Here is a 26,736-nt window from a genome sequence, read left to right on the forward strand (position 1 = left end):
AGCTTGCCGGACGGCCCGAAGCTAGTCGGCCAGCTCGTCGCTTGTGAGTGCCGCCTCCCAGCGGCAGCGCAGCTGACGCCGCTGATCGGCAACAGTGACCCACAAAGTTTTGAAACACGGTTTTTTTTTTTTTACCATGCAGTTCTGAAATGTCGTAACTCACTTGGAATCGCTTCTTATTCTGAAAATTTAGTGGCATTTGCAGCCGTCCGCTAGAATAGACCGTAAAGGGGAATACGCACCGTATTCCTAACGTTTTTGTCATAGTGACCCCCTTTCATATATTTCCTGTTGCAAAACAGTTCACTGATCTAGTTTTTTTTTTTCAACCTTTTCCAGGTGTTAGCAACGTAGTGACATCTATTCCAGAGCTTTTTCTCGTTGGCTGAAGCCTACTTAGTAAAGAACCCGTAGCTGCCATTCTAGATGAAATATCGGACCACAAGATGATAACACTGATGCTGAATCTTGGCCATGAGACCAAAGAACGAAACGAAGTGCGAGTTGTCCCTGTTTCTTCACGTGCAAATGACGTGAGCATTATGGATGCACTTAACGAACCATTTTCTAACTTCTTTTCTTTCTATCGATCAGGTGGCTGAATATGTTGAGTAGTTGTGGACATTTTTCAAAAATCTCGTCTTAAGTGCACCAAAAAGTTTTCACCTATAAAAAGAAAATGCATAAAGATTTCAAAACCCTGGCTTACTAATGAAGTCGTTCGCTTTAACGTGAAGAGCCCCGCCGCGGTGGTCTAGTGGCTAAGGTACTCGGCTGCTGACCCGCAGGTCACGGGATAGAATCCTGGCTGCAGTAGCTGCATTTTCGCCTCCGTCGAAAATGCAGCTGCATGAGGCCCGTGTTCCGAGATTTCGGTGTACGTCAAAGAACCCCAGATGATCGAAATTTCGTGTGCCCTTTACTTCAGCGTCTCTCAAAATCATATGGTAGCTTTGGGACGTTAAACCCCACATATCAATCAATCAATCAAGGATGACAAAAAATAGCATAGTGAATGCCGGCCTACCACCCCGAAATTTTTATTATTAATGCTGTAGTGGTATAAAGCAAGTGTGCTTAAAGCAGTGACCCAATGAGTGTTTAGAAAAGGCTTTGAAAGGCCGCTCTTCTAGCTTTCGCTGTGGCTGTGCTGCGCCTTCCGCTCAGGCCAAGCGTTTTTTTTTTTTTTAACTCGCGAGTGGTATGAGAACAGAAGGAGCTTCCCGCAGATCTCGTCGAACGCTTGACCACAGCAGATTTCATTCAGGCGGCTAATGCTCTTTTGTCAAGCCTTAAAGTATAATATAAATATTTCTTTTTTTTTCGCCAATGTTCACTTGTATATATCTACGCAAGTACATTTTTTTGTTTTGTTTTTTGACAATACACAATTTCAGTATCGATAATCTTAAGTTTGACAAAGTACATAAATTATTTATGCGGTGTGCAATATGTATTACTAGCATATTGAAGATGACAGTTATAGTGTAAATATTTACTACGGTGATTATCGTTGTAAGTGTTGCTATTATTGCTGTAAAAAAGTAGTGAAAGGTGTGTAGCATGTCATTATCGCCTATTTTGTGTAGTATGTACGTATTTCATTTTTTTGTATTACTACTTCTGCTTATAACCTCTTTAGGTTAGCAGAATATTACAAATAAAATAAACTTTTTTTATGAAAATATGAGTTGCCAAAAATATGAGGCAGGAAATTTTCAACGTGTCGTGAATCGCAGTGCCGCCCAAAATCGATAACAATCTGACAAGTGACAGCACGGAAGTGGCTGAAGGTGGCGAAGTGGCATTGCGCTGCGTGGCAAATGGGACACCGGAACCGGAAATCACGTGGCGAAGAGAGGACGCCCAGTACATCTCACTCGACCCATCCAAGAAAGGTCAGAGACGACTTTCTTGACGCCAGGATGCCTAGCGATACGCCATGCAAACACTGTGGAGATGTATAGCCTTTTTTTATGTTATCCCTGCGGTTTAGACCGGAACTACGAAACTCGTATATATAGCTTTCCTGAAATCCAAATTGCCCCTCGGCGGTGGTCTAGTGGCTACGGTACTCGGCTGCTGACCCGCAGGTCGCGGGATCGTATCCCGGCTGCGGTGGCTGCATTTCCGATGGAGGCGAAAAAGCTGTAGGCCCGTGTGCTCAGATTTCGGTGCACGTTAAAGAACCCCAGGTGGTCGAAATTTCCGGAGTCCTCCACTGCGGCGTCTCTCATAATCATATGGTGGTTTTGGAACGTACGTTAAACCCCACATATCAATCATCAATGAAATCTGAATTGGACCTGAGGTGCTGGCTGATATACTTTCATTATCCACTGGTTCGAGATTTAAGGCAGTCAAATAGGTCTTAGTAACTTTGTCAGCCAATAACATCTGTCAGGATGATGAAACCGGGAATAAGCGCCAAGTATGAGCCGCTTAATAAACCCCATTGTGCTTCCTATATAGATACAATCTGCTTTGTAGATTCTATTCTTCAGACGCTGTTCGTTTCAGGCCTCGGACACATTGCGGTAGCGGAACGCACTTAAAAAATATTGAACATATTATATTAATTCGTTGAACTAAGAATGTCGCCGGACCTAATATTTCGACGTGTGCACTTGTCTTCGTCAAGGCAGCAACTGTTGCTTTCGCTTCATTTTACACAGTAATGGCATAGAGAAACATATATAAAGAGCGGATACTCCCGTAGGGCCCTGCGGCCCAGCTAGTGTGCTGCTTTCAGCGCCACGAGTCAGACCCAATAACGTCTTCAGCATAAATAAAATAACAACTTTTCGTTCTTTCTGACGCTGGGATTTGAACCCGTGCCCTCATGCTCCAAAAGCGAGTCTTTACCACTACGCTACACTCCCATGCCTCTTCAAAGGGAATACATGTACAGTCCAACTAAAACCACATGAATGTGCCTCTTTGTGCAAACCAAATGCAGAAAGACAACACTTTCTAGTCATACTTTACTGTTTCTGTTGAGGGCAATGTCCTCAGCGGCACATGATGTAGAGCAGATATGGGAAATTGCACAAATTAATAAAAAATTTTCTTTGCAAAAAATTGATGCCAAACTTGGGTATTTATTGTCCTCCTGAGGAGGCTATTACATCTCAACAAAGAAAGTAAAATTGAGCACGGGTACGTCATCTAGTGGTTAGTCAGACCCTTTTTTGCTGGGCCGTGATCGGCTCCAATGGCCCCTCTTTATATAGTATGTTTCTCTTGGTAATGGACTAATTTCTGAGCTTCTTGGCTAAGCCGTGACTCTCGGTGCGTGCACTGCGATAATCTTATCGTGTGCGCATAGAGTGCGTTTGTATGATTGCACTTCTCGTAACGGTCGTGTACTCCTGTCCGATTCGCAGCATTGTCGGTGAGAGGCACCTGGCTAAACATAACGAAGGTTTCCCGCCTGCATATGAGTGCCTACTTGTGCATTGCAACCAACGGTGTGCTGCCCTCGGTCAGCAAGCGGATCATCTTTGCGGTCAGCTGTGAGTACGTTAGAAGTCATTTGAAGTCCGTTGCTGTGCATATGAAGAGCCTGAAATTATATTTGCATTTGTAAAGTATATGAGACTGTTGTGTGGTAGGTGGCGAGGGAATGATATAAGCATATCAAGTCACAACGAAATAAATTTTTAACTATGTGCAGAGATCATGTCTACATGTGATGGGCTGACTCTTCCTAACTTGTCTCATAAAGAGGAAGAACGACGGCCCTCTAGAAACAAGTTTGTTCAATTCCCGTAAGGTCATTCATGCGATCTGAATCACACGAACATGCTTTACTCTATAAGCTATTTCGTCAACTTAAGAACTATATTAGCGGCATTTTACATCGCTGTACAGAAAGGATATATATTCAGTGATCGCTAGACTCGATAAAATTAAACAGCGCCATTGAAGGCAACTTCGACCGCGGTGGTTATTCAAACACACATGTTCGACTCGCAGTGGGGAACGTTCAGTAATAGAAGAAAGTTTAACAAGGACTTCTAGCATACCTCGTTTTAATAAACTATCAGTTTAAATATATGCCGATGAAGGCAAATCAACATCCGTTTCTTTCCGTCTTCTGGTCTTCAACCGGAATACCAGCATGTTCTCCAGCGCATACCAGGCAGTATGTTGTCAAGAGAAACTTTAAAGTTAAAGGTTTCAAACAGCTACGAGCTACAACACGCATGGCCGCTCCTTTCACGAGTGCGCTTTCGAAACGCCACGAAGTTACCTAACGAGCATCACAAGGGTGCTCTAGAGCCAACGACCTTCGTTATCTGAAAACCTCGAGGATAGGCAAATGGGGGCTCTCAATACAAAGTGGTATTCAAATAAAACAAGACGATGAGAAGAAGAAATTACAAGTTGGTGGCACGGTAGCTTATGTTAGAGGAAAAGGATTAAACTTTACGGAAATCCCTGCCTAATTGGCGGGTGAAATTTCGCAGTGTCTGCAGAACCTCAGAATTATCGTGGTGGCAGTGAAAGTCATTACAAGCCAATGTTACTCGTGCAAGGAGTTAAATTTATCTCGCGACTCCAGCCTACAATAATGCTATCTCTCAGAAAAACAGCGCCGTCAATCTGCTGAACGTAACACCACTTTTCACACTGTGCATCTTTTTGTTCTGTTTATGCGCGAAAGCTTATCCCCCTTCTCCCACCCTTGCATTGCGATTTGTGAAGGATGAACGACGAATGCTTAGGGATGGCATCATGACCTATCCTATTTACCTGCGGCTAAGTACGGCTTATCAATTTTCTAATATTGGCTCAGGTTGGTTAAATGATGAATAACGTATACGCTAATGTCAAATATGGGCTATACGATATAGCTGGTATTCACTGATTTCACCTAATATAGGCTATCCGCTGTGGTAACAACATTAATTATTCGACCTGCTATCCGCTGTGGTAACAACGCTAATTATTCAACCTGAATCAAATCATGCTCTCGCATGCACATAAACAAGAGCCTGAGTTCACTGTGTCTGAACTTTTGTCCTTATTTTTTTTCGGCGAAGAAGAGAGAACCTCCGCACAACTTGAACTGAGTAACTTTCAAGCTAAGGTGCGAGCGTTTGCCCTCTGTCGCTCTAGTTGCGCCCATGATCTGGATCCCGAATCAGCTGGTCGGTGCGAGCGTCGAATCGGACGTGACCCTGGATTGCAACCTAGAGTCTCACCCAAGATCGGTCACCTACTGGACTCGGGGGGCGGACCGTTTGATACACCAGAACGTCAAGTACTCGGTGGTCACCATGCAGCACACCGTGTACAAGGTGCACATGCAGCTAGTCGTACACGGGCTCAAGCCGGAAGACTACGGAGAGTACCACTGTGCCGCAAAGAACACTCTCGGCGAGACCAAGGGCACCGTCAATCTCTACGGTGAGCGACGGCGGTTATCATTAGCTGCTCCTTAACAGAGCTCTCAACGGCCCATTCGGACCAAGTTCTTGCAGTCCAGTCGCAGATTTCTGCCTTTGTAATCCTAGAGACAACCTTTGTGATCATTAAATCGAATCAGCCCACACTGACGTGTTATCATAATTTTCTTTCTTTGTTGTCGCTGTTTTTCTCATTTCACGTTTCTTTTGCACTCCTATAACAACGCAGCTTCACTCCTATTGTTGGTCGTAAAATTTCATGGCGCAAACGCAAAACGCCAGAATGAAGGGCCCTTAACCACCAACTTGCGCGTCCCTCTGCTAGTACACGCGCTCCCTCCTTGCGTTTTCACGTCGCACGATGAAGAGGGGCATTCGTAGAGCGGAGCAGACGAACCAACGAACGTGTTCCCTGTAGACTCATGCTCATGCACAACTGCAATGCCACAACTGAACTTCGACCTCCGTTTTAGGGGCGCGTAAGCAATTGAAGAGAAACGGCATATTTTTCTTTGCAATCAGGCATACAGGATATAATCCGACATTAGTTTCAATAAAGAAAACCACAAGACAAGCATGAAAATCACGGGCTGGATGAAGAGGCACTTATGAACGATGGGAACACACTACCCCGCATATCCGGTAAAGATTAGGTGGCAGCTGTTTTGCGCTTAACACGAGGGCTTCGAATGACGTCAAACGGCCCTGAAATATTCCCGTATATGTTTCCTGCTTTCGTATATAAAAGTACGGCCCGTATACCAACTCATTGAGTTCAATCTAATATTGATATGGGTAGACAACGTTAGATTAAACGCACAATCTAGGACAGCGTGAACACAACACTCGACAAAATGAAGAAACTCACCTTACTGAAAATGGCTGCGCAACCAATTACGGTCTACACCAGTGACCACAAAGCGATTGTCACTATTATTACTATTTAGTAATAACAAAACATACACCCTTCCTCCACATCAGCATGTGGGGTGTTTGATACAGTTTCACTGACAATTCACGCTCGCAAGGCGGGACGGCAGATATTTCCTCAAGTTTAGGTTAGTCCCCACGTATTTGTTATTATTTCATATAGCCATGTGCTCTACACTGTTATCGTGGGCAAGTTCCAATTCACACAGTTCTCCAATCCTGTAAGCTATAGAAATGAAAACGTGGCGGCCAAATATCATATTACTCAAAGCATGTAAGAGGCGATTATACCACACTTATCGTATACAATTAAACCTTGTCTACGTTTCTCAACAGAGATACCTGCAAGCTCCGGGCCTACGTCCCACTCGACGCTTATCTCAAAAGGACTCCACGGAAAGCTACTTGTCAAGGAATGGAATAACTCGCCACATTCCCGCAGCCCTGGTGAGCGAGGCACATGGTGCTTCTCAGAGAGTAGCATACGTCACGAATCGCAATGCACGTGACCCTTGTTTTTCCTTTCGATTCATGCTCCGCATTTTATTTGCTCTACAGGACACTTATTTTATGTGCGTGGTACGGGTTTCGAACTCAGTTTTTTTTGCGTTTATATCGATTGAAGATGAGTATATTAATGTGGTCTTGCAGGCTCGTCGCGTGACTGGTGGCTCAACTTGTACGGTAACGAGACAGATCCTTGGTCTCCGCTTGCGCCTGCTGTGGTGAACCTTGAAGGTGCGCGATCACTTCCGTATACGTCACAAAACGCAATGCACGTGACCCTCGTTTTCCCTCCAGGTTCATGCTCTGCATTTCATTTATGCTACAGGACGCTTATTTTATGTGCGTGGTAGGGGTTTCGCTTCCCCTATTCTAACACTTACGCTATTCCAAGCGCTTCTAATGTTCTTCCGGGCTACTTCTGTACAACGCAAGCCTAGATTGCACGTCGTTGCTGTCCGCCTTTGCTCCGTATCAAGAGAAATGCATTCTTTTATCCTAATGCCGAGCTTGAATCACGCGAATATTTACCGATTGCGTGAAATTGTTAATATTATATCCTTAAAAAATGTGAAGCATGTAACATAAGCACGTAAGTTTCCCAGCTGCATTTTGTCTAATAAAAAGATTTATGCCAATTGGACATTTCACACCTGTAGATGCTCGCAGAGTTCACCTGATGTAAACAGGCGAACTCGGTGATACGTGGATAAGGTCACACAAAACAAGTGTTCGTCAGTGTTTCATTAAACAAGCGCAATATTAAGAAAATAATCTGTATGTACAAGTGAGGTGGTTAAGACGGAAAGTGTGGCTAGTTTCCACCGAACATAATTTAACATCGTTACTATAGCGTAGCAGAAGACGGGCTCGAAAATAAAATTAAAAAACACGTGGTCTGGCGTGGCTCCATGTCTCTTCGTCCTAATTTCATTTTACGATATAGTAATCATCTCTTATTATAGCTTGTAAGGTATTTTAAATCAATTTTGAAGTTTGGTGCGTAAGCGGTCGACTCCATCGCGCTATTGACACCCTCAAAGGGGACTGTTGGGGACCCCCTACTTCCCTCACGTGACCACGCTGCAGCAAGCAATTATACGCGTAAAGTCTACACTCTTGCAATTTATTGTATAACATCAGGCTACCGTTATTAGAAGCGCCCAATATAGGCGCGAAGTAACGCGATTTCTTGCATGATGCGCTAATTCCGAAAGCACAGTGGTTCACAAGCACCACACGATACACAGCTAAACGCGAAGCATTTATTTGCGGACTATCTATCTATCTATCTATCTATCTATCTATCTATCTATCTATCTATCTATCTATCTATCTATCTATCTATCTATCTATCTATCTATCTATCTATCTATCTATCTATCTATCTATCTATCTATCTATCTATCTATCTATCTATCTATCTATCTATCTATCTATCTATCTATCTATCTACCTATCTACCTATCTATCTATCTATCTATCTACCTATCTACCTATCTATCTATCTATCTATCTATCTATCTATCTATCTATCTATCTATCTATCTATCTATCTATCTGCATCTGAATGTCCTCGTGATCACATTTTTAACGTGGGGTAGACCGAAATTCCTATGGGGTAGTAAGAGAGTTTGGCGATTATGAATTCCTATGGGGTAGTAAGAAAGTTTGGCGATTATGAATGTCTGGTCATGACATGAATCATCTGAAAATTGCGTCGCGTACGACATAAATACTTTTCTTGCAGACACATGTGGCACATTCCACGGGCCGCAGTAGGCGTGTATGTACCACATATGTTTGAAAGTTTACACCTACATATAAACGATGAGAACAGGCATTGGTAATTTTAATGTCAGGACGTTCAGCAAAACTGACATGGGCAGCGGTGACCAAATGAATGCAAATAGTATATTTTATGTTCCCGGCAGGAATATAACCCAATCATACTGCGTGACAATCAAGTATTCTACCACAGAGCCACAACAGGTCTTAAAACTTCTTTGTAAGAGGACCATTTGCAGGCGTAACGTTGGCAAAACGTATATTGTGGTTGCAGTGTTGCTGATCTAATTATACAAAGTTTACATATGGACTGCAATGATACAAACGTCATCTCTGATTGGCGTCGATTGCATTAAGCGCAATCCACTGAAGTTGGTCTACGTGAACTATTTATGGCCAGGGGCGCATCCAGCGACTCGATTTGGGGGGAAGGGGGGACGGTCGCTTGAAGTAACACCAGAAGGGGGAAGGCTGGGAGGGGTGTCTGACTTCTTGCTTTTAGTAGCATGAAAATTCTGTCATATCCGAAATACTGTTAATATGTGATCACAGTAGTCCCACTCAATTGTTATAATTGGTGATAAGAGGTGAATGAAAGGTACTGAAGAGAGTGGGGTGCCGACACAGGCTTTAAGGGGATATGGGGGGGGGGGGTGATCGCCCCTACCACCCTCCCTCTGGGGATCCGCCTCTGTCCAGGGCTACCATCCTCGCAAGCACAAGCGCTACATTTCAAATTGCTGTTTCTGACATCGGTAATACCCATGTTGCTCTTGACATCGTTGCGCAACTGCAAACAACTAGTTATGTATGTAACAACTGGTTATTGCATGGCATTGATTTCCATGGTATGTGGGTTCTGCCGATTTTTTTATAGAAATACACACGTACTATCATCCTCATCTGTGTGATTACTTGTTAAGAAATTCGATGTAACGCTGATGTCACATCGCTTATATTGTTGCGCTTCGTAAATATTAGAAACTTTCACGTACAGCGATCGAATCCCGCAAAATATTATCAAAAGTTTTCAAGTGTGTACATTGTAGATTTAGAGCAACGCAAATAAATGTCATTGTTATCATTTAGTTCTAAGGCGTTTATTATAAGCCTTACCTCGTGAGTGAGTTCAACGAACGTGATTGCTTTGATTCGTGACGCTTCATCTTAAAAATAAACGAGAAATCTCTCTGGCTCATGACACGTCATGATGTATTTACATATCTTTGAATTCGCTTTTGCAGCCACTGCAAACTGCGGTGCATGTCCCAGCACCACAAGCGCAACGCTTCCCGCCAGGCTGCTCGTGAGCTCATTGTCACTGCTGGCAACTGCAGTTTCATGATCACCAACAGAGAAGCCTTCAACATGAAGCCTTCATCACGCACATCTCACTACCGCGCAAGGTACTCCAGGACAGATATCCTCCTGCTGCAAAGACACCTGCAATCTCCGAGTGTTTGTGTGCGGGTGCGTGCGCATGTGATAGATTCCGTGCAAAATTCTTGGACCCGGTCTCTTCGTCAAACCTTGCAACAAGATCACCACTTATAGTTAACTATATCCACTTCAATGTTTTCTACGATCTCGCGGTCACAAGCTCACCAACGTTCATCAGATCTGTGAACACCAAGACTTTCCTAGGCATTCAATGAATCCGCCATTACAACAGGTACATGACACATATCATTGAGTGTTCTGAACCAATTTTCGTTTAACTAAAAACAATCTGTTGAATCAATGCAGCGCACCAAGATATCCAAAGCATTTTGATTGTGTACTGTTATTACATGTGTTACATTACATATGTTTTAAACGTAAACATTTTGACAGCAATCTGTGTGCGTCCTGTCATCCAACTGCCCACAAAGCTTCAGTGGTTTCGGCACTCCTCTCACGTGCACGAGTAATCTGCACGTCGGAGGGTGAGAGGAAGAAAGAAGAAAAGAGGATTGTCGCCGAGCTACGAAGGAATGGCTACACAGAAGCGTTCATCCGCCGGGCGTCACGCCGTTTGTCGAGACGACAACCACCGCACCGCGGAAAGACACCTGCAAGCGACACACCGCCCGACCCCCTTTCCGCCCTGGCCACACCACCGCACACGAGAGAAACGAAGTCGCCAAACAACCGCGTCGCCATTCCATATGTGCCGGGCATAAGTGAACAGCTCTCGAGAGTCCTAGGAAAAGCCGGGATCACGGTAATCCATAAACCTGTTTCGACGCTCACTCGCTTGCTACCGCGGCCGAAAGACCGACCTCCGAGGGAGCTACACCCGGGCGTTGTCTACAAAGTGTCGTGTTCTGGGTGTCCAGCCTGCTACATAGGCGAGAGCAAGTGTTTCCCGGAAAGAATGCGCCAACACAAGAACGACGTCAGGAAGATGGAAGTGCAACGTAGCGCTCTGGCGGAGCACTGCGAGAAGCACGACCATAAAATTGACTTAGACGGCGCTTCTGTTATTGAAACAGAACGGAATTTGGGAAAGAGGCTCTTGCTCGAGTCTTGGCACATTCAGCATACGCCTGCCAACGTGAACCGCTCGCTGGGAACAATGCCTTCGGTGTACGTTCACGGTCTCCGAAACGTGGTGGAAAGGGAAAGCCGGAGCCGTGGTGAGAGAACACGACGCGACGACACTTCCATGACCAAGACAGTCACCCCCTGAGGAAGGGACCGAGTCGGTCCCGAAACGTCGGGCTCTTTTTGAACTGTGGCTGGAGCAATTTCAATTTACACATGTTGCATGTGTTCTGTCATTACCTGCACGACATTCATGCTAGACATTCACGCAGAGCACTATGAAAAAAGGCACAAAGCTACCACCCACTGGCCCTTCGTTTTCCTTTTTTTTCATTGACCCTGTGCTGTTTCCTGGCCCTTTGTTTTCAACACACGGGGTAAATATAGAAGATACAAGGATGAAACTGCGAAATGATACGATCACAGCCAATGCTAGTAGGCAGCCTCGAAAGCCCAATTTTGTATTGTCTTCACTCATTGTGCGCGGTAGAAACGGAGGAATTCGAGAATCGTCTGGTTCATGTGAGAGCAAATCAGCCATTCTCATAAACAGCGTCCTATATTTACTCGCAGTTTTGGTGAGTATATTCGAAACACGCATCACGCAAAACCACGCTCCCGAATTTTTGCCTGTAAAGCGTGCTTTGTTACAAATGTATAAGGACCGCAAAAAAGCCAACAGTGCTGTTGACTGGGGGAAACTGAGCGACTTCGTCCTTCCCAAGCAAAATATTATTATTATTATTATTATTATTATTATTATTATTATTATTATTATTATTATTATTATTATTATTATTATTATTATTATTATTATTATTATTATTATTATTATTATTATTATTATTATTATTATTATTATTATTATTATTATTATTATTATTATTATTATTATTATTATTATTATTATTATTATTATTATTATTATTATTATTATTATTATTATTATTATTATTATTATTATTATTATTATTATCATTCAGTAAGTGATACGACTGATTTTTTTTTCCTTCGAGTTACGAATATATGAAGCAAATAACCCTCTCGGCGAGCGAAACTGAGAGCTCAGAAATAAGTACACCTATATCCGACAACATGCAAACAATTTTGGAAACTTCCGACTTGCCATTCTACATAATGCCTCAAGCCGCTTAACGATATTCTTTTTATATACAGCGCCAGACACACAAACACTGGAACACCCTACATGAAGCTGTTTAATATCAACACTATTAAAGACGATAGTCTTTCTTGGGGACCTTCAACGCAAAACGTTTTGTCTGTCTGTCTGTACAATTGTCTGTTTGTCCACTCTTAACGGCATCGGGTACTCGAAACGGCCGACCCCATTCGCAGCGCCCACCAATGTTGCTCAAGGTTGAGCGTTCATGCTTGTGCAATTGTCAATTTAAAAGCAATTATTGCGCATATCTGGGGCACCATAACAACTCGTATATGTACTGCATGTGCGTCTTTTACTAGAAAAGGCATACATAAGTAATTTTAAGGACCGCAGCGCTTATCACGCTGCGCTGACCGTGCAACGCTTGCACGAAACGGGGAGTGTTTCCAACACTTTGCTAAGACGAGATGGTGGTGGAACCTGCCCGTTGCCTTGCGTTCTACACCTTATCACCTCCGAGACGGGCGCGCAAGGAATGCGCGCTTCGCTTTTCAAGATAACTGCCAGGTGGCGCTCATGTCTCACGTGTGACGTGGCTTGATGCGCTCGTTCGCCTCCGCTGCACGCTCGATTCTAAAGCAGCGCCTCCAGAATACCACTCACCAATTTTCTTGCACAGAACATCAAATAAATGTCTTCTTCACTCTCTCCACACGCAAGACTATCGTCTTTCGACGACATATGCAGAAACATGCAGATACGGGGCCAATTTTTTCATTCTAACTCGTACACCTCTCTCTACTTTTGCAACAATAATTCATCGCCAATGTGTGTTCTTTGTTTAGTAAAGATATTACACTGCTAATTTACTCCGTTTAGTCAGTCATGTCCTAGTGGTAATATCTTATGCTCATTAGTTACGCACATTGTGAAATTGCAGAACTTGAATTATGTTTACTTCACAGTGTGTATCGAAGCTGGAGCCTCGTATTGCTGTTATCGCAGCTGCATTCTAGTTAATGGGTGTGCATAGCTCACATTACAAGTTTATTCATTTTCAACTACGTGTCTGCAGTGTTTACCTTAATCGTCGTTACAAGCATACATCCACTTTCGCTAAAATTTTAAATCTGGTATACGAGTTTTATGCCCGAAATAGTTGCCTTATGCCATGAAAGAGCCCACGCCGCTGCCATGAAATTTGGAAAAACTAAATTGCTTGATTGGGATATTCATCTCCAATACAGAAGCGGAGTCTAGTTGACTAATCTACAAACACATCAACATTCGTATTCACTCATAGAAGATACCACTGCCCGTGAGACATGCGAGATGCATATATGCCAGAAATTATTTGCGCGTCAATGTCAACGAAGACTTTGGTATGTGTGCGTGTTTTTTTTTCTCTCCTCCATACTTTTCCCCGGTGCGCGGCAAGACGCAGACTTGCAAATGTGGCTTTGGCCCTGCGCGTCCGATGTTGTTAATCTGGCTCGGCCTCAGCTGGCACCGTTGATATTCCAGCATTATACAGAGTGACTACCGCACTACGCGTGCTTCCGGAATCTAGGCCATGTCATTAACAACTAGTTCCGAAGCCACGTGGCACGCAGAGTGAGGTAAAAGCGCTGACGCCGGACGACGCCATACTGAAAACTCATTTCAAATGCGTTTCACGGGGTAACACGTAATATGCTTTAAACTTCGGACAGTCCAATGAGAGTATGAATATCAGCTCCCGACTAGACGAAGCATATCACAAATAACACGCTAAATTTTAAAACATCATGCATGTTTTGAGAACAAAATGTCAGAAGGTGACGTCAGTAAGTGACAAGATTTAGGTTCGGAACATAGTCGATGAAACCTCACCTGCGCACCATTCGCAGCGTCTATAGCTACGGCACGAACAGCATCTCGGGCACGTGACTTCACTGCAGACTTTCTGATGCTTCACTCAGGTTTGCATTTCTTCCCGTTCCAGAACTTCATAACGTGCTTTTTTTCCCCTTCAACATCATATATCTTCCTTTCGCAGAACTCACACATTATGGGGTGTTTAGGCTTCATAATTGGTAATAACACGGGACAAAAACAATAACGGGAAGCGACATTACAGGCACTAAAATGAGTTACTTCTTTTAAACGCGTTACGGGCACATCTTACCTGGAATCGACTTCGACCACTTAAAATATTTAACCACAGTTTCCGCCGATTTCATTTCTGTCAGAAATGGAAACTCAAAAGCTCGCAAAGTTTAACGTGCCTAGATTTATATATGGGCGTATTTTAAGTTCACAATTTCAGTTACCAACGAGGTTAAGTTTGTGTGGCGGCTTCAGGGCAAACTATCGTACTTTTTTCCTAATTACTTAATAACTGACTTGCTGACCTTGATTTGCAGATTAAAAATTGAAACGTAAGCTCTGTTGTTCGCTGATGTGAATTGCAGAGATTTCGAGCTGAAAACGGACCCACCTTCTTTCTAAATCAGAGCGTTTTTTTTTTTAATGTATTTCGCCTGTCTATAATAAACTTCTCCTCTCCTTACACTATCCACAGCGTTAAACTGTTTTGATTACTAGATGATTGCGCCAGGGCACCAAATTCAGAATTTAACAATAATATGCTTTTCTTGCGAAGGACGAAAACGCTCCATTTTTTTTTCTCTCTCTCTTCAATATCACCATTGGCGTTTTTGCAACACATTTAAGTTTGCCGCAAAGCACGCTTTACAGGCACACAGCCGGACTACGCATTGCACGCAAGCGACTGTCGTTAGGTTACGTTTACCGAGCCTTCAATCAAGTGTAGTTCACTAAATTTAGTCGTATGAAAATTATGTTCACACACTTAAACACCAAGCGAGAACAAAACTCAGTATTCTCAAAACATTCGACCAGGTTTGAGAAAGTGTAGCAAAACGACCTATATGCTTCCGATAGCCAAACCCAGGTACACCGCGAAAAAAAAACAATGGGGTGGGGGGTGGCAGTCTTGTGAAACACTTCCAAATACTAACGAGGGAACATGAGTGATCTGATTTTCCAAAAAAAAAAGCTTATATTATTGAAGCCCACAACTCATCGCAAGATCATCTCGTTCCGAAGTGTAGGCGCCAACATGAAGTGCATTTTCCAACATTGTCGCTATCTCACGTAGAATGCCACCCTTTGCCATGATATGGCACGATGAACTAGGAAATTGTCGTCACTAGTCATCGCGTTGTAAGTACTGGACGTCACGCATTCACCGCGCGAGAACAGCGTAACACGCTTTTACGTCTTCGAGGGGGAAAACGCTTTCGCCAGAAAGCTGCAAGAAACGTAATTACAAGTTGACGACAGGAAAGCTCCTACTTACTTGTGATCTTTCTTCACTCCCCGCGTACGCATACCTCTGCGTGCAAGAAATGCGAAGCGCTTGTAATTTAGCATTCCATCGTACTTCGGGAAGTTCACTGCGCGCCTGAATGCTCGAGAGAGTCATTTTTTTAGGGACTGCGGAAAGTCGCAAGAAAAGCTTAGCTTTGCTTTGTTTGTTTTCATGACGCCCTGATTATTCTTTTTTTTTTCCATACCTCGACAAGGCCTTATGAAGCTCAAAGAATGATCTCCTTCACAAAAGTAGCAAGGAGTAGCAAGAGTGCACGGAATTCGAAATTTTATTTTTAATTATAATTAGCGCGTACAACTACATTCTGTCTACGACTAGCGAAAGTTCCCGCAAACACATATCGAGTAGGGTGTAGGCGAACTGGAATATTTTTGACGGAGGCGATCGTCTGATGAGCAAAATCGCTTTTTGGGAGTCGAATTGCACAAATCCAATCCCTCACGTTTCCGCGTTTTCAGTGATCATTTTAGCTATAACTCCCTGGCCGATGAAATAAGCATCAATTTGTAGATATCAGCCATAAATCAAGTAAAACATACCTTTTGAGCCGAGAGCCCAAAAGGTATGCATTTTATAGATTGCCCGTATTCTCTGAATGTACATCTATTATGCTTTGAAAGGGCTCATTCCGTCTAGAGAGATAGAAACTTTATGTCGCACTTCAATGATAAACATTTTCTCCTTCGTAGTTCACTAACCAACATTGATTTTGCTTCTTTTTTTCTATTTTTCTTGCTTCCAGTCTTTGCCTGCTTTTTTTTTTCATCTGCTGTTTATACGTTTTCTAGATTGAACAAACTGTAACTCTCTCTAAATTCCTATTATAAATATCCCATTTCACTATAGCAATTTTCATCAAGACAGAATTGTGCATTATTCTGTGCTATAAGCAATTTTTTTTGTATATTCTAAAAAAAAGCCTTTGCTGGCAGAAAAGCATTCCTCTATATCGCAGTCTTACTGAGAGCGCGAGACAAATCTCGTAAGTTGTACTGAACTGCTGCTTTTTGTGACCACGACATATCTGTCCACAGCGTATCAAACCTGTGTTGGTTGCCGTCAAAATGTGCAAGTTGTGCCTCTGCAGTGCTAGCACACCTTCACGTAGGAACCATGCGCTAAGACTGCTAGCACACGTGTCATGCTGGCTCTCATTAAGAACTACACGTGCTAGAGTTAGTTGCCTGCGACCAGCCTCCAACGATAATGTGCACACAGGGTCCAAACAGTTTGCACCACAGCCAATTTATCCAACACTTTCTGTAGACAAGCTTTGACGAAAGGCATGCAGCCCTTCTTGAAATTAAAATTCAAACTGCGATCACTTGTTATAGCAAAACTCGTTTTTTTGCCGAGAATATGTATAACACTACATTCGTAATATATCCGGGTATGCACACGTCTTTAGTCATCAGCTTAAATGATAGGTCGGTGCCATTGAAAAGTTCTCTTTCAATGCGATAACTATATGTACACTACAGGAGCATTTTTGTCATCGCCGTCATGTCCATTATAAAGTTAAAATTTATAGCATCAGCTAACGCTTGGTACAACCTACCTCGGTGTAAAAGCACGCGAGTACTGCCGCGACGCGCACGGTTCGAGCAAAAATAAAATAGGCCGACCAGCTGCATCGCACAAAAATTGCAAGATAAAAGCCGACGCAAGGGTTGCCAGGAATGCTACTGTGGTAAAAAAACGCGCGCTAGGCAGGACGCTCGCCCGGGTTATTTCCTGCAGTGCTGTATTAGAACGAGCTCCAAAAGCAGCCTCCAAAATACGAGAACTTTAAATGCACCGTTTGTCGGGAGTTGGAAGTTGCACATCCAGCGCAAGCTTCATTCCAGACAACTCATCCTTCTCCGGCCACGATCTTCTAGTGACAAGCATTTATCCACCAAAAGTTTGCGACTTTCGGTTTTCATTTTATTTGTTTTTAGATGCGAAGCGTCTTATTGTCGAGCTTAATCCCGTGTGCGGCATGACCACCCGTACAGCGAATGCGCGCCCCTCCTCCTCTTTTTTCTCGTGTCTTCCACTCTCTCCTCGCAGAGCCGATGCAGCCAATGTCTGCTAGCGAGTTTCTTGATTTAAAAAACCAACTGCTCGCGCAGTTCAACCGTTCACTGGCCACTACGTATATATAGGCACTGGATCTTGACCTCCAACGCAGTGCCGGTGAGAGATCTGTCTTGTGCGTTGTCGAATGACCAAAATTCGAAGTGTGCGCGTTAATTAAACGTGGACTGCGGGCCTCCGTGTCCAGTCTTTTGTCTGTCAATGCCCATTAGCAGCGATTAGCATGTTCCAGCAAGAAACACCTGTCCATCACTGCGTGCTTTGCGTCTCACCACATTTCTTTCCTGCGCAACGCGGCGATGAGCGCCAGTGTCAACACATCTGTGCATGGTTCTATTTAGCAGAAGATGGTGTAATTTTTTTACTCTCTGGTGAACCTCCGTATCCTCCCGTGTTCATGCCTCACTCCTCGTACAACTCTTCTGGACAATGCAACCCGGCCAATTGGCACACCCTCGACAACAAACCCGTAAGTTTACGAGTGCCAACGCATTGGCTACGATGCTAACTATAATAAATGCAGAACCTATACCTACTACACATGTCTGAGCGAGAGAATCACAAATTGTGACATCTTCTAGGAAGTGCTGCATGCAAGCAGGTGCCTAAAATAACAATGGCATTTGTACTCATGCAAAAAAAAAACACTGAGACCCTTCTTTTACCTGGGCATCATTCAGGCAGCAGAATGTCACACAGATTCTACATAATGTTAGTTTCTGCAAGCAAATGGCTCAAAAAGAAGCCAGATTTCAGAGGCAGAAACGTAGAATATGGCACTTAAAAGCATTCGCTTGTCGCAACAAAGAAAATAAAGAATATGGCTCGTGACACTTCTACAAAGCATCTCGAGGATGCAGTCCAGTCCACTCCATACAATCCAGTGACTTGCAGTAGTCTTTGCATAAAATTTTGAGCAGCGCGCAGGAGAATCTTGGCACTTGGCGAGAGCATGGAAACTTAGAACAACAGATATTTACACAACAGCCTACAAAGTACAGTGTTTATTTAATTCACCGCCCACTGCAGATTCCGCAAGATTATTTACAGTCGCACACTGGCATCAACACATTGTAGGAAGTGGTTCTGTACACTGCAGCCTTTCACTTGAAACAGCTTTGTTAACTTGCAAGCACCCTTAGAAGTGCATAAGGCACAGGACTCTCATTAGGAAGAGCAAAAAAAACTTCAGAATGAACGGCTGTTTGAAGCTGCCACGATTGAAATGGTGGGAGGCAATAAAAGTCCCAAAATGGCTTGTTTTTGTGAAATAAAGTAAGGCTAAGAAAATTCTGGCGAGAGGTACAACGGCCCTGAATTAGTGTCCGCAGCATCAGGTTGGCAAAAACAAACATAGGAAACAGAAACAGCAGATTTGCCCTATTTGTGCCTAATTAGATTTTGGCGACCAGTCTACACAGCAGAGTTAATTACAATGTCTTTAAACGCAGATATGCTGCTGCCTTGGCATTATCAGAGGCTGTTGGAACAATACTATCACAAACAATACATTCTGGAATGTTGCAAATTCACAATCAAAAGTGGTGTGTGCAACAAAAAACGAGAATAGTGAAAACTTAATACAAGACAACAGGTACATGCAGTTTGCCTGCATGGTGAAAATACTGTGCAGCTCCGACGAGGAGATTCCGAAAGGCATTTCATGAACAGAATGTTACTGCAGGAATGTGAATTCCTTCCATTGTGGTAAAGGCAACAGCCCAAATGTAGATAAAATGAGGCAGGGCCACCCACTTGCAAAAGAGCAGAATGTGTTGCCTGCCATGTCCGGAATGTGTGCCATACGTCTACAGCAATGTTGCTATGGCACAAAAACATACACACACACACACACACTAACCCTGACTAGCTGTGTGCTCAATAATCAATACGTAAAAATATATCTGTCAGTGGTCCTTTAGCACGTAATTACCTGAACACTATGTTAGTTCCCAGGCAATTATTCTTTGTATACATAGAAAGTGTGTATATGGTGTACATATATGTGTATATATATATATATATATATATATATATATATATATATATATATATATATATATATATATATATATATATATATATATATATATATATATATATATATATATATATATATATATATATATATATATATGTGTGTGTGTATATAAATTTCTTTACAGCCTAAATACATACAAAATACTATAAAGACCTTCCTGAGGCAAGTAGGCACACTAGACACCTGTCGCACTATACTCTTACACAGAGAGAAATCAATAAATTGATCGCTAAAAGTGGCCCATAGCTACCATGTTTTATAGCGGCTGCAAGAACAGTGAACAATGTGATTAGCTAGTTAATGTCCACCACTTATGCACCAAATAATGTAGCCCTTTACCAGTAAGTAAAGAGTTAGCATAATTAAAGATATAACCTGCCTTTTCCATATTTTCATCTACTGCTGAACGAAATATAGTGAAATTCCAGCATTTTCGAATTGTCAGCCTTAATCTTTTGGCACTTGGAAAGAAAAACAAAATAAAACACAACTTCTAATCAATTTAGTTTCGAACTTCTGCAAACTGTCTTGAGACAAATGAGTACTATGCACTCATTTCAATAATATGACTGAATCATGACAAATACACATTTTTCTGATGCAAGGGTAACAGGCTCATTTTTAAACCACTAAGGAGTAACTCCAGCAGTTATGGCATACCAATTCATGATCGCTGTACTGAAGGAGCAATTGTTACATAACGATGACATAGTTTCACTCTTCTGCAAATCATCTACTGCTCTACAGTTGATGACATACCACACTCACAGGGCTCAACAAAATTTATGCAAAGTTCGTTGGCAAACACAACATGAAAAAACATAGATTGCCAGCTGTCATTTTCCCGCTTGCCTTCACAACAAATTTGCACTTTTCATAGACATTATGTTACACATACGGCAGGTCAGAAGAAACGTAACAATAATGAAACCAAGTTCGTGAAAAATACAGCAGCGGCAAGCAAACCAAAAGCACGCATGAAAAAGTTTAAAAGCACAAGGCAGCCAAGCAATTGTGAACAACTCTTGTGAATTTCACTAGAATATTTGTGCAATGAGGGCAAAATTGTGCAAAGCTGTGGCCTCAGTTATTGTAAAAATATTGACGCCACACAATAAAAAACACAAGAAATAATTATGAGACACAGCAACATCCGTGCAGTCCAAAAGTTTCAAATCGCTTGCACACTGGCGAGGCAACATGAGGCAATCAGCAAAATTGCTTTACGACATTCAGCTATACATTGGTAGTATTCTTTTTAATGGGCTTTCATGAAAATGGCCAGGTGCAGTGAAAGCATAGGAAGCAGGAAATGACCGTAAGGTTATGATCAAATGATGACCTGTGCTGGCATAAAACCAATACATAGGCTTAATGTTCCTCAACGAATGCAGCTTAGCCAGTTTCACCAAGTAAAAAGCAAAGGGCCTCATCAAATACTGCAGCCCACCATAGACACATTCAACAATCAAAGGAAGTATGTTAACAACACACAGCAGACATGTTCGGCAATGATAATTTGTTCTGCACATTCTACACCAGACTGGCACAAAGCAGTCTGGTGTGTACAACAAAACACAGAAATAAACCGTACTTAGTTGTACCATTAAAAATATATATGTAACCCATTGGCAAAGCTTCAGTTTTGCGGAGGCAATGATGCTTTTACACAATAAAACATTCAAAGCAGGGAAATGTTAAAAAAAATGGCACTCCGTGCCATGAAAGTGTGCTAAATAAAAAAAAATGAAGAACGGGAGTGTGGCGTGTGCCTCGAAACTCGTCAGTACCCATTTTCGGGGATGATAATTACGATATGCCACATTTGCATGCAAAAGAAAGAAAAAGGTTCAAGCAGAATCAACAACTTCTTCCTATACTAAATAATCAAAATTTACTGAAAAAGAGAAAAAAATGGGTATAATGAAAAACAACTATGTCAAAGTGGCATACCTGAAGTATACGCGGGGGTTCACATATGCAAATGGCATAATGGCAAGACAAAGCACAATCGCTATCCCAAGACCCTTAGGACTTAGTAGTTTTGTCCAGATGTCCCTAATGGAGTGGAGAGAATTCCTCAGTAACTGAGCTATCTGACAGAAGCCCCTGTTCAACCCGGCGGTCCCAGTAGGAGCTGCGCTGCAGTATTCCGCGAGAGGCAGCAACTCGACGACGGCGCTTGCTGCTTGAGGGATGCCTGGGAACTCCACTGCCTCCACCCAGCGAAGAGCTCGTGGAGCTCTCGTCGGAGGCATAACCGGGTGTGACATCCCCAGCGGCTGTGGCTGGAAAACATCACAGATACAGAACAACCCTATTAGAATGTTGTATGTACAGTAGACAAACCTCCTATACGTGACCATGAAGTCACTTCACCTCCATGAACATGAATGAGCTGGATTCACTCAAGCATTTGAGAAAAAAATATTACGGGATGACACCAGCTCACCAGGTATACATTACACTTTATTTCAAGTTCTTCCACAATGCAGTTAGGTTTTAACTCATCGATAAATGGGAGATGTGTTGCCTCAAGAGTGATGAAACAGTTTACACTGTCTTTCATAAAACAATCTACCAAAAATAATCAATATAGCCACTTCTGCCAAGAATTGAGAATGACTGCATGGAGCACTTACAAAATCTGCAGTGACTTCACAAGGCAAAACGTAAAAATTAATGTTAGGCATTACTTTTGTGCGATTTAAAATATTGAGCTTACTCATCAAACGTTTGACAAATTACTGATATACGACTTCTTGTTACAACCGCTTGCAAGGCACAACCAAAACTGAAATGAGAATTAATAATTTTTTTCTTTCCCTTAAATAAAACTCAAAGCAACTTTTCTTATGTAATAAGGGAGGGGGGGGGGGCACTTAGCATTTTATATAATTGAGAAGCACTAGTCCTAAGATATCACAGGCTAGTCAGTCAAATGTAGTGATGACCCGTTATCTTCAAGTATTTCTATCTAATGATAGAAGTTGTAAGAGCAAACTGCAGGACAAAGCCCTCTTTAACTGTCATGAGCTACCACCACCAAATCCATGCAAAAAGCACCACAGCAATAAAAAGTTGCAACAAACCGGAAACATTATTGTTGTTGTTGTTTCTGTTGCTGTTGTTGGCTGCTGGCACTTGCAGTGGCTGTGGCTGGAACACTTGTTCAGGTAGAGTTCCCGAAGCTGGTGGGTACGCGGGCGATGTGACAACAGTGCGGTTCATTTGACGTGGAACGAGATTTCGTTGAGCGTGCTTCCTAAACTCCCGAGGCGAGCTACGTGCTGTAAGGCTGTGGACCTAAAAACAAAAAAAAAAACAAGCCCAAAGCATCCATAAAACAGGAGAACAAATTTTTTCTCTAAATTTATTTCAATAGTTATTTTATCTATTAATTATCATACAGTTTTATATATGCTTGTATAAACCTGTAAACTTGCCGACTAATTTTTTTTCAGTATAATTGGCTTGCCAGTATGCTTTTTGTTTAAAAAAAGTTATTAGGCAAATGCTATCAGGTATGTTTTTGTGCCAATCTTACCCCTTTCACACAGTAATTTCCGGACTACATAGGTAGGCATGTGCATATAGTTACGTAACTGTAAAAGGAAATGAGAATGATAACGTTCCTTTTACTACAGCTGCTTAGGGCAATGTAGCTCTGCAAGCGATGACAACAACTAGTTTCTTTTATTCCCTGTAAATAGTATCACCAAATTCAGCTGTTTGCCAGAAGATGCATAAGAAATAATAAACGTGTATGCATAGTATATTCGTTCAATTACGTTGAAAATCTTAAATCATACTGAGAGTGTTATGCAAAATATCAAAACTTTTGTTCAAACTTAAAAAAAAGACATACGAGTGCACAATCAGCATGAGAGATGACACATAACACATGCCATGTGCATTGACTAAATTACTTGTATTGCAAGTGCAAAAAGCAGTGTTGCAAGAGGACAGCAGCCTGATATTGAGAACAAGCTAGCAGTGCACTCCATGCAGTGTGTGCACAACAACGTGAAAACAAAAAGAAAGATGGACAAAACTGGTAAGCATACTGGCTTTGGATGCATCGCAGTGCCATCAAAATCTGCTATAAAATAGGCATTTCATGTAATGCTTGCCACACACAAAAAAAAACTTTGTAAGGTTCCTCCCACCCCCTTACGCAGTCAGTTTCTACGAAAACAACTCATGAACTTTCGTCGCGGTTTTTCCATTTAGTTATTTCTTGTCATTTATTTCTATTACTTATGAATGTACTAATGAACTTTCATTGTGGTTTTTCCATTTAGTTCTTTCTTGACGTTTCTTTCTATTACTCATGAATGTATGTAACTATGTACTGCTCTCCTGCATGAATCTACAGTCTGCAGTATTGTATAAATAAAAAATTTTTAAAAATGAAGTGGAACACTGCAACCTAAAAATCTTCACGCATGTGTGCTAGAATCTTAAATCACACCTTTATATTTGTTGTTCTCCTATTAGTTAAATGCGGGATCCCATTCACTCCTAGCATAAGAATCAAAATTCTGCATATTGTCACTGGGAAATATGGAAGAGGATGACGACGACAAAGTGCTGAGCGGAGTGCACTGAAACTGGCAGCCTTGTATGTTTTGTGTTTAAATATACACTGTGTATAAAGTTTCTTTCTCGTACTAACAACTTTGGTGAAGCTGCATTAAAAGCAAAAACTTGGGAGCCTAGAACCCAATGGATGTATTAATCATAGTGGAAAAAGCATAACAACCCAGCAAGCAGCCCATGTTGCCTTGTAGGAACATCTTACGTGTACCTAACTATAAAGAAGGTAACAAAGGAACGTGCATCCACGAAATATCTTCTGCTGCATATGAAGTCCACCTTAAGATACATAACTCATTTGGACTAAGTGAGCAAGCTAACAAGACAATGGAATTCTTACTCCTAAGTGAGAGACTTGTTACTCCTAAGTTTTCATTGAACCTGACTTCTTAGATGTGTTTCATCAAAATATATATATATATACCATAAACCTGCTATCGCTTCTTTCGGTACCCAAGCTGCCACAGTGTTTACTTGGAATTTCGTCACTGCCATAATTTGTATGTCTGCCCCTATGAAAGCACATAGAAAGCTGAAGTAGCTTAACCAACACGGCTTTGCTTACTTTTGAACTTCAAGTGAACACTAATGTAGCATGCTCCCTTCTAATTTAAGGAGTCTGTTAAATGCCAAACTTACTTTTCAAAAGGATGTCAAACCAATTTTCTAGGTAATCGTAGAATGATCTTAGTACTAAGCCTCACAAATAGATTGCAGCAACAACCTCGCTTGTTAACTGAATACAAAGAGGAACAGAGATTTCTTGCACGCTTCATATGCTTACTCTCTTCTCTCATCCCAGTGAATGCGCCGAATTCTACAAACGGACAGATGGCTTGAGTAAAAAAAGTGAAGTCAGTGGGACTCAAGATTTTTAGCACACATGATGAAATACAATCACCCTTCCCAGTTGCGATTCTTGTGTGAGCTAGTGTGCCTACTGCGTAACGCTAGCAGCCTACGCCACGGCACCAGCACGTGGTGGCGCCTCCTGTTGAGAAAAAGCACACCTGATCCAAATGCCACTCTTGATTTACAAAGGCTATGGGCCAATAGCATGCTATCTATTGATGGCAACGAAAGTGCTTTAAGAGTGAGAACAGGGCTTTGCGTGAAAAGAGTGAACCTGAGGAAATGAAAGCTTCACACACCACTCTCTCCCTTCCATGAATTATCACGACATTTGGCTAAGCAGTTCATAGTGTCTGCTTTCCACATATTTCACCAAGCTTAAGGGACACTTGTTTGATCACCTGTACACCTGCAGTCTGAAAACTTATAAAAACACGAGCCTCTGATATGATGACTAGACGACCAAGATATTGCACTTGGTAAAAAGGTTGTAAAAGGACAAAAGCCATAACACTCTCAATGTGTTCAATGCATAAGGGCGCAGGAACAAGCACACCAATGCCGTACATACAGGGGTGTGCACACAGACCCATGCATACAACAAAGTGGTCTTCACATAAAGCAGCAGAGAAGTGTCAAGGAACACAAGGACATCATTTAAGAGTCAAATCACGAACATGCAACGGCACACGCATTGAGTGAAGTGGTTTTTTTTTACGAACCAGACTTTTTCTCGGTAGTGGCTGAAAAGGGGCAACATGTTCATGTTAACAGCAGTGCGAGAGCATTCAGCATTAGCAAAGCTTGATAAGTGAGCTCAAATATTTTGAACAGGTGCATTGACTGACCTGGGGCCTTATTGATGGCTCATCAGAATCCTGCAAGTCATAAACCACATGCAGACATCTATTAAAAGCAAGCGCTACAGTAACATAGACAAAACACGACCTTACCGGGATAACTTTTAGTTCTTTACAACCATCTCATGCCACCTGTCAATTTTTTTCCAGGGTTGTTTTGTTTCAAAATAATAAAGGACAAAGCGAAACTTATTTCTCAGATCTTGCATGGCCAGATCATAAATTTTGCAAAACCAAAAACAAAATGCATTTCCCACTTTCATTACCATATTTTCCAATGTATAAGTCACACCTTATTATAGTACACACCACCTACTTTTCTCGACTGCGCGGAATAACATTATATATAAGATGCACATTTTTAAGCCGGTCAACATAATAAAACTGTATGATGCACACATAGATTTAATCATCGCAAAATGCCTAGCCTCACACAACACTGAATATCTATAAGCAGCATTATAAAATTCATAAACAACAGTTTCCTAATGAATATAAAACCAACATTTATTGCCCTTCACTCGAAGCCACATCCTCCTGCGCACTGTCAAAAGTTCTTCTGCCTCAGTTGGCAGCATCGCCAGGTTGGGTGCTGTTGTCGGCCTCTGAATAACTCATTCACG

The 26,736-nt window shown here is 42.1% G+C and overlaps 1 protein-coding gene across 1 annotated transcript in view; it reads left to right on the plus strand.

The window, feature by feature from the left end:
• The window catches only part of LOC142814715 (lachesin-like), a 33,873-nt gene extending 22,402 nt beyond the window's left edge, over window positions 1-11,471 (plus strand). The window contains exons 3-8 of the mRNA XM_075893914.1: window positions 1,740-1,898; window positions 3,387-3,515; window positions 5,125-5,415; window positions 6,681-6,791; window positions 6,996-7,082; window positions 9,881-11,471. Coding sequence (XP_075750029.1) covers window positions 1,740-1,898; window positions 3,387-3,515; window positions 5,125-5,415; window positions 6,681-6,791; window positions 6,996-7,082; window positions 9,881-9,981 — 878 coding nt within the window. The 3' untranslated portion in view covers window positions 9,982-11,471. The remainder of the gene's footprint in view (window positions 1-1,739; window positions 1,899-3,386; window positions 3,516-5,124; window positions 5,416-6,680; window positions 6,792-6,995; window positions 7,083-9,880) is intronic.
• The last annotated feature ends 15,265 nt before the right edge of the window (window positions 11,472-26,736 follow it).

This window comes from Rhipicephalus microplus, chromosome 1 (genome assembly GCF_043290135.1).
Source record: "Rhipicephalus microplus isolate Deutch F79 chromosome 1, USDA_Rmic, whole genome shotgun sequence".
NCBI lineage: Eukaryota > Metazoa > Arthropoda > Arachnida > Ixodida > Ixodidae > Rhipicephalus > Rhipicephalus microplus.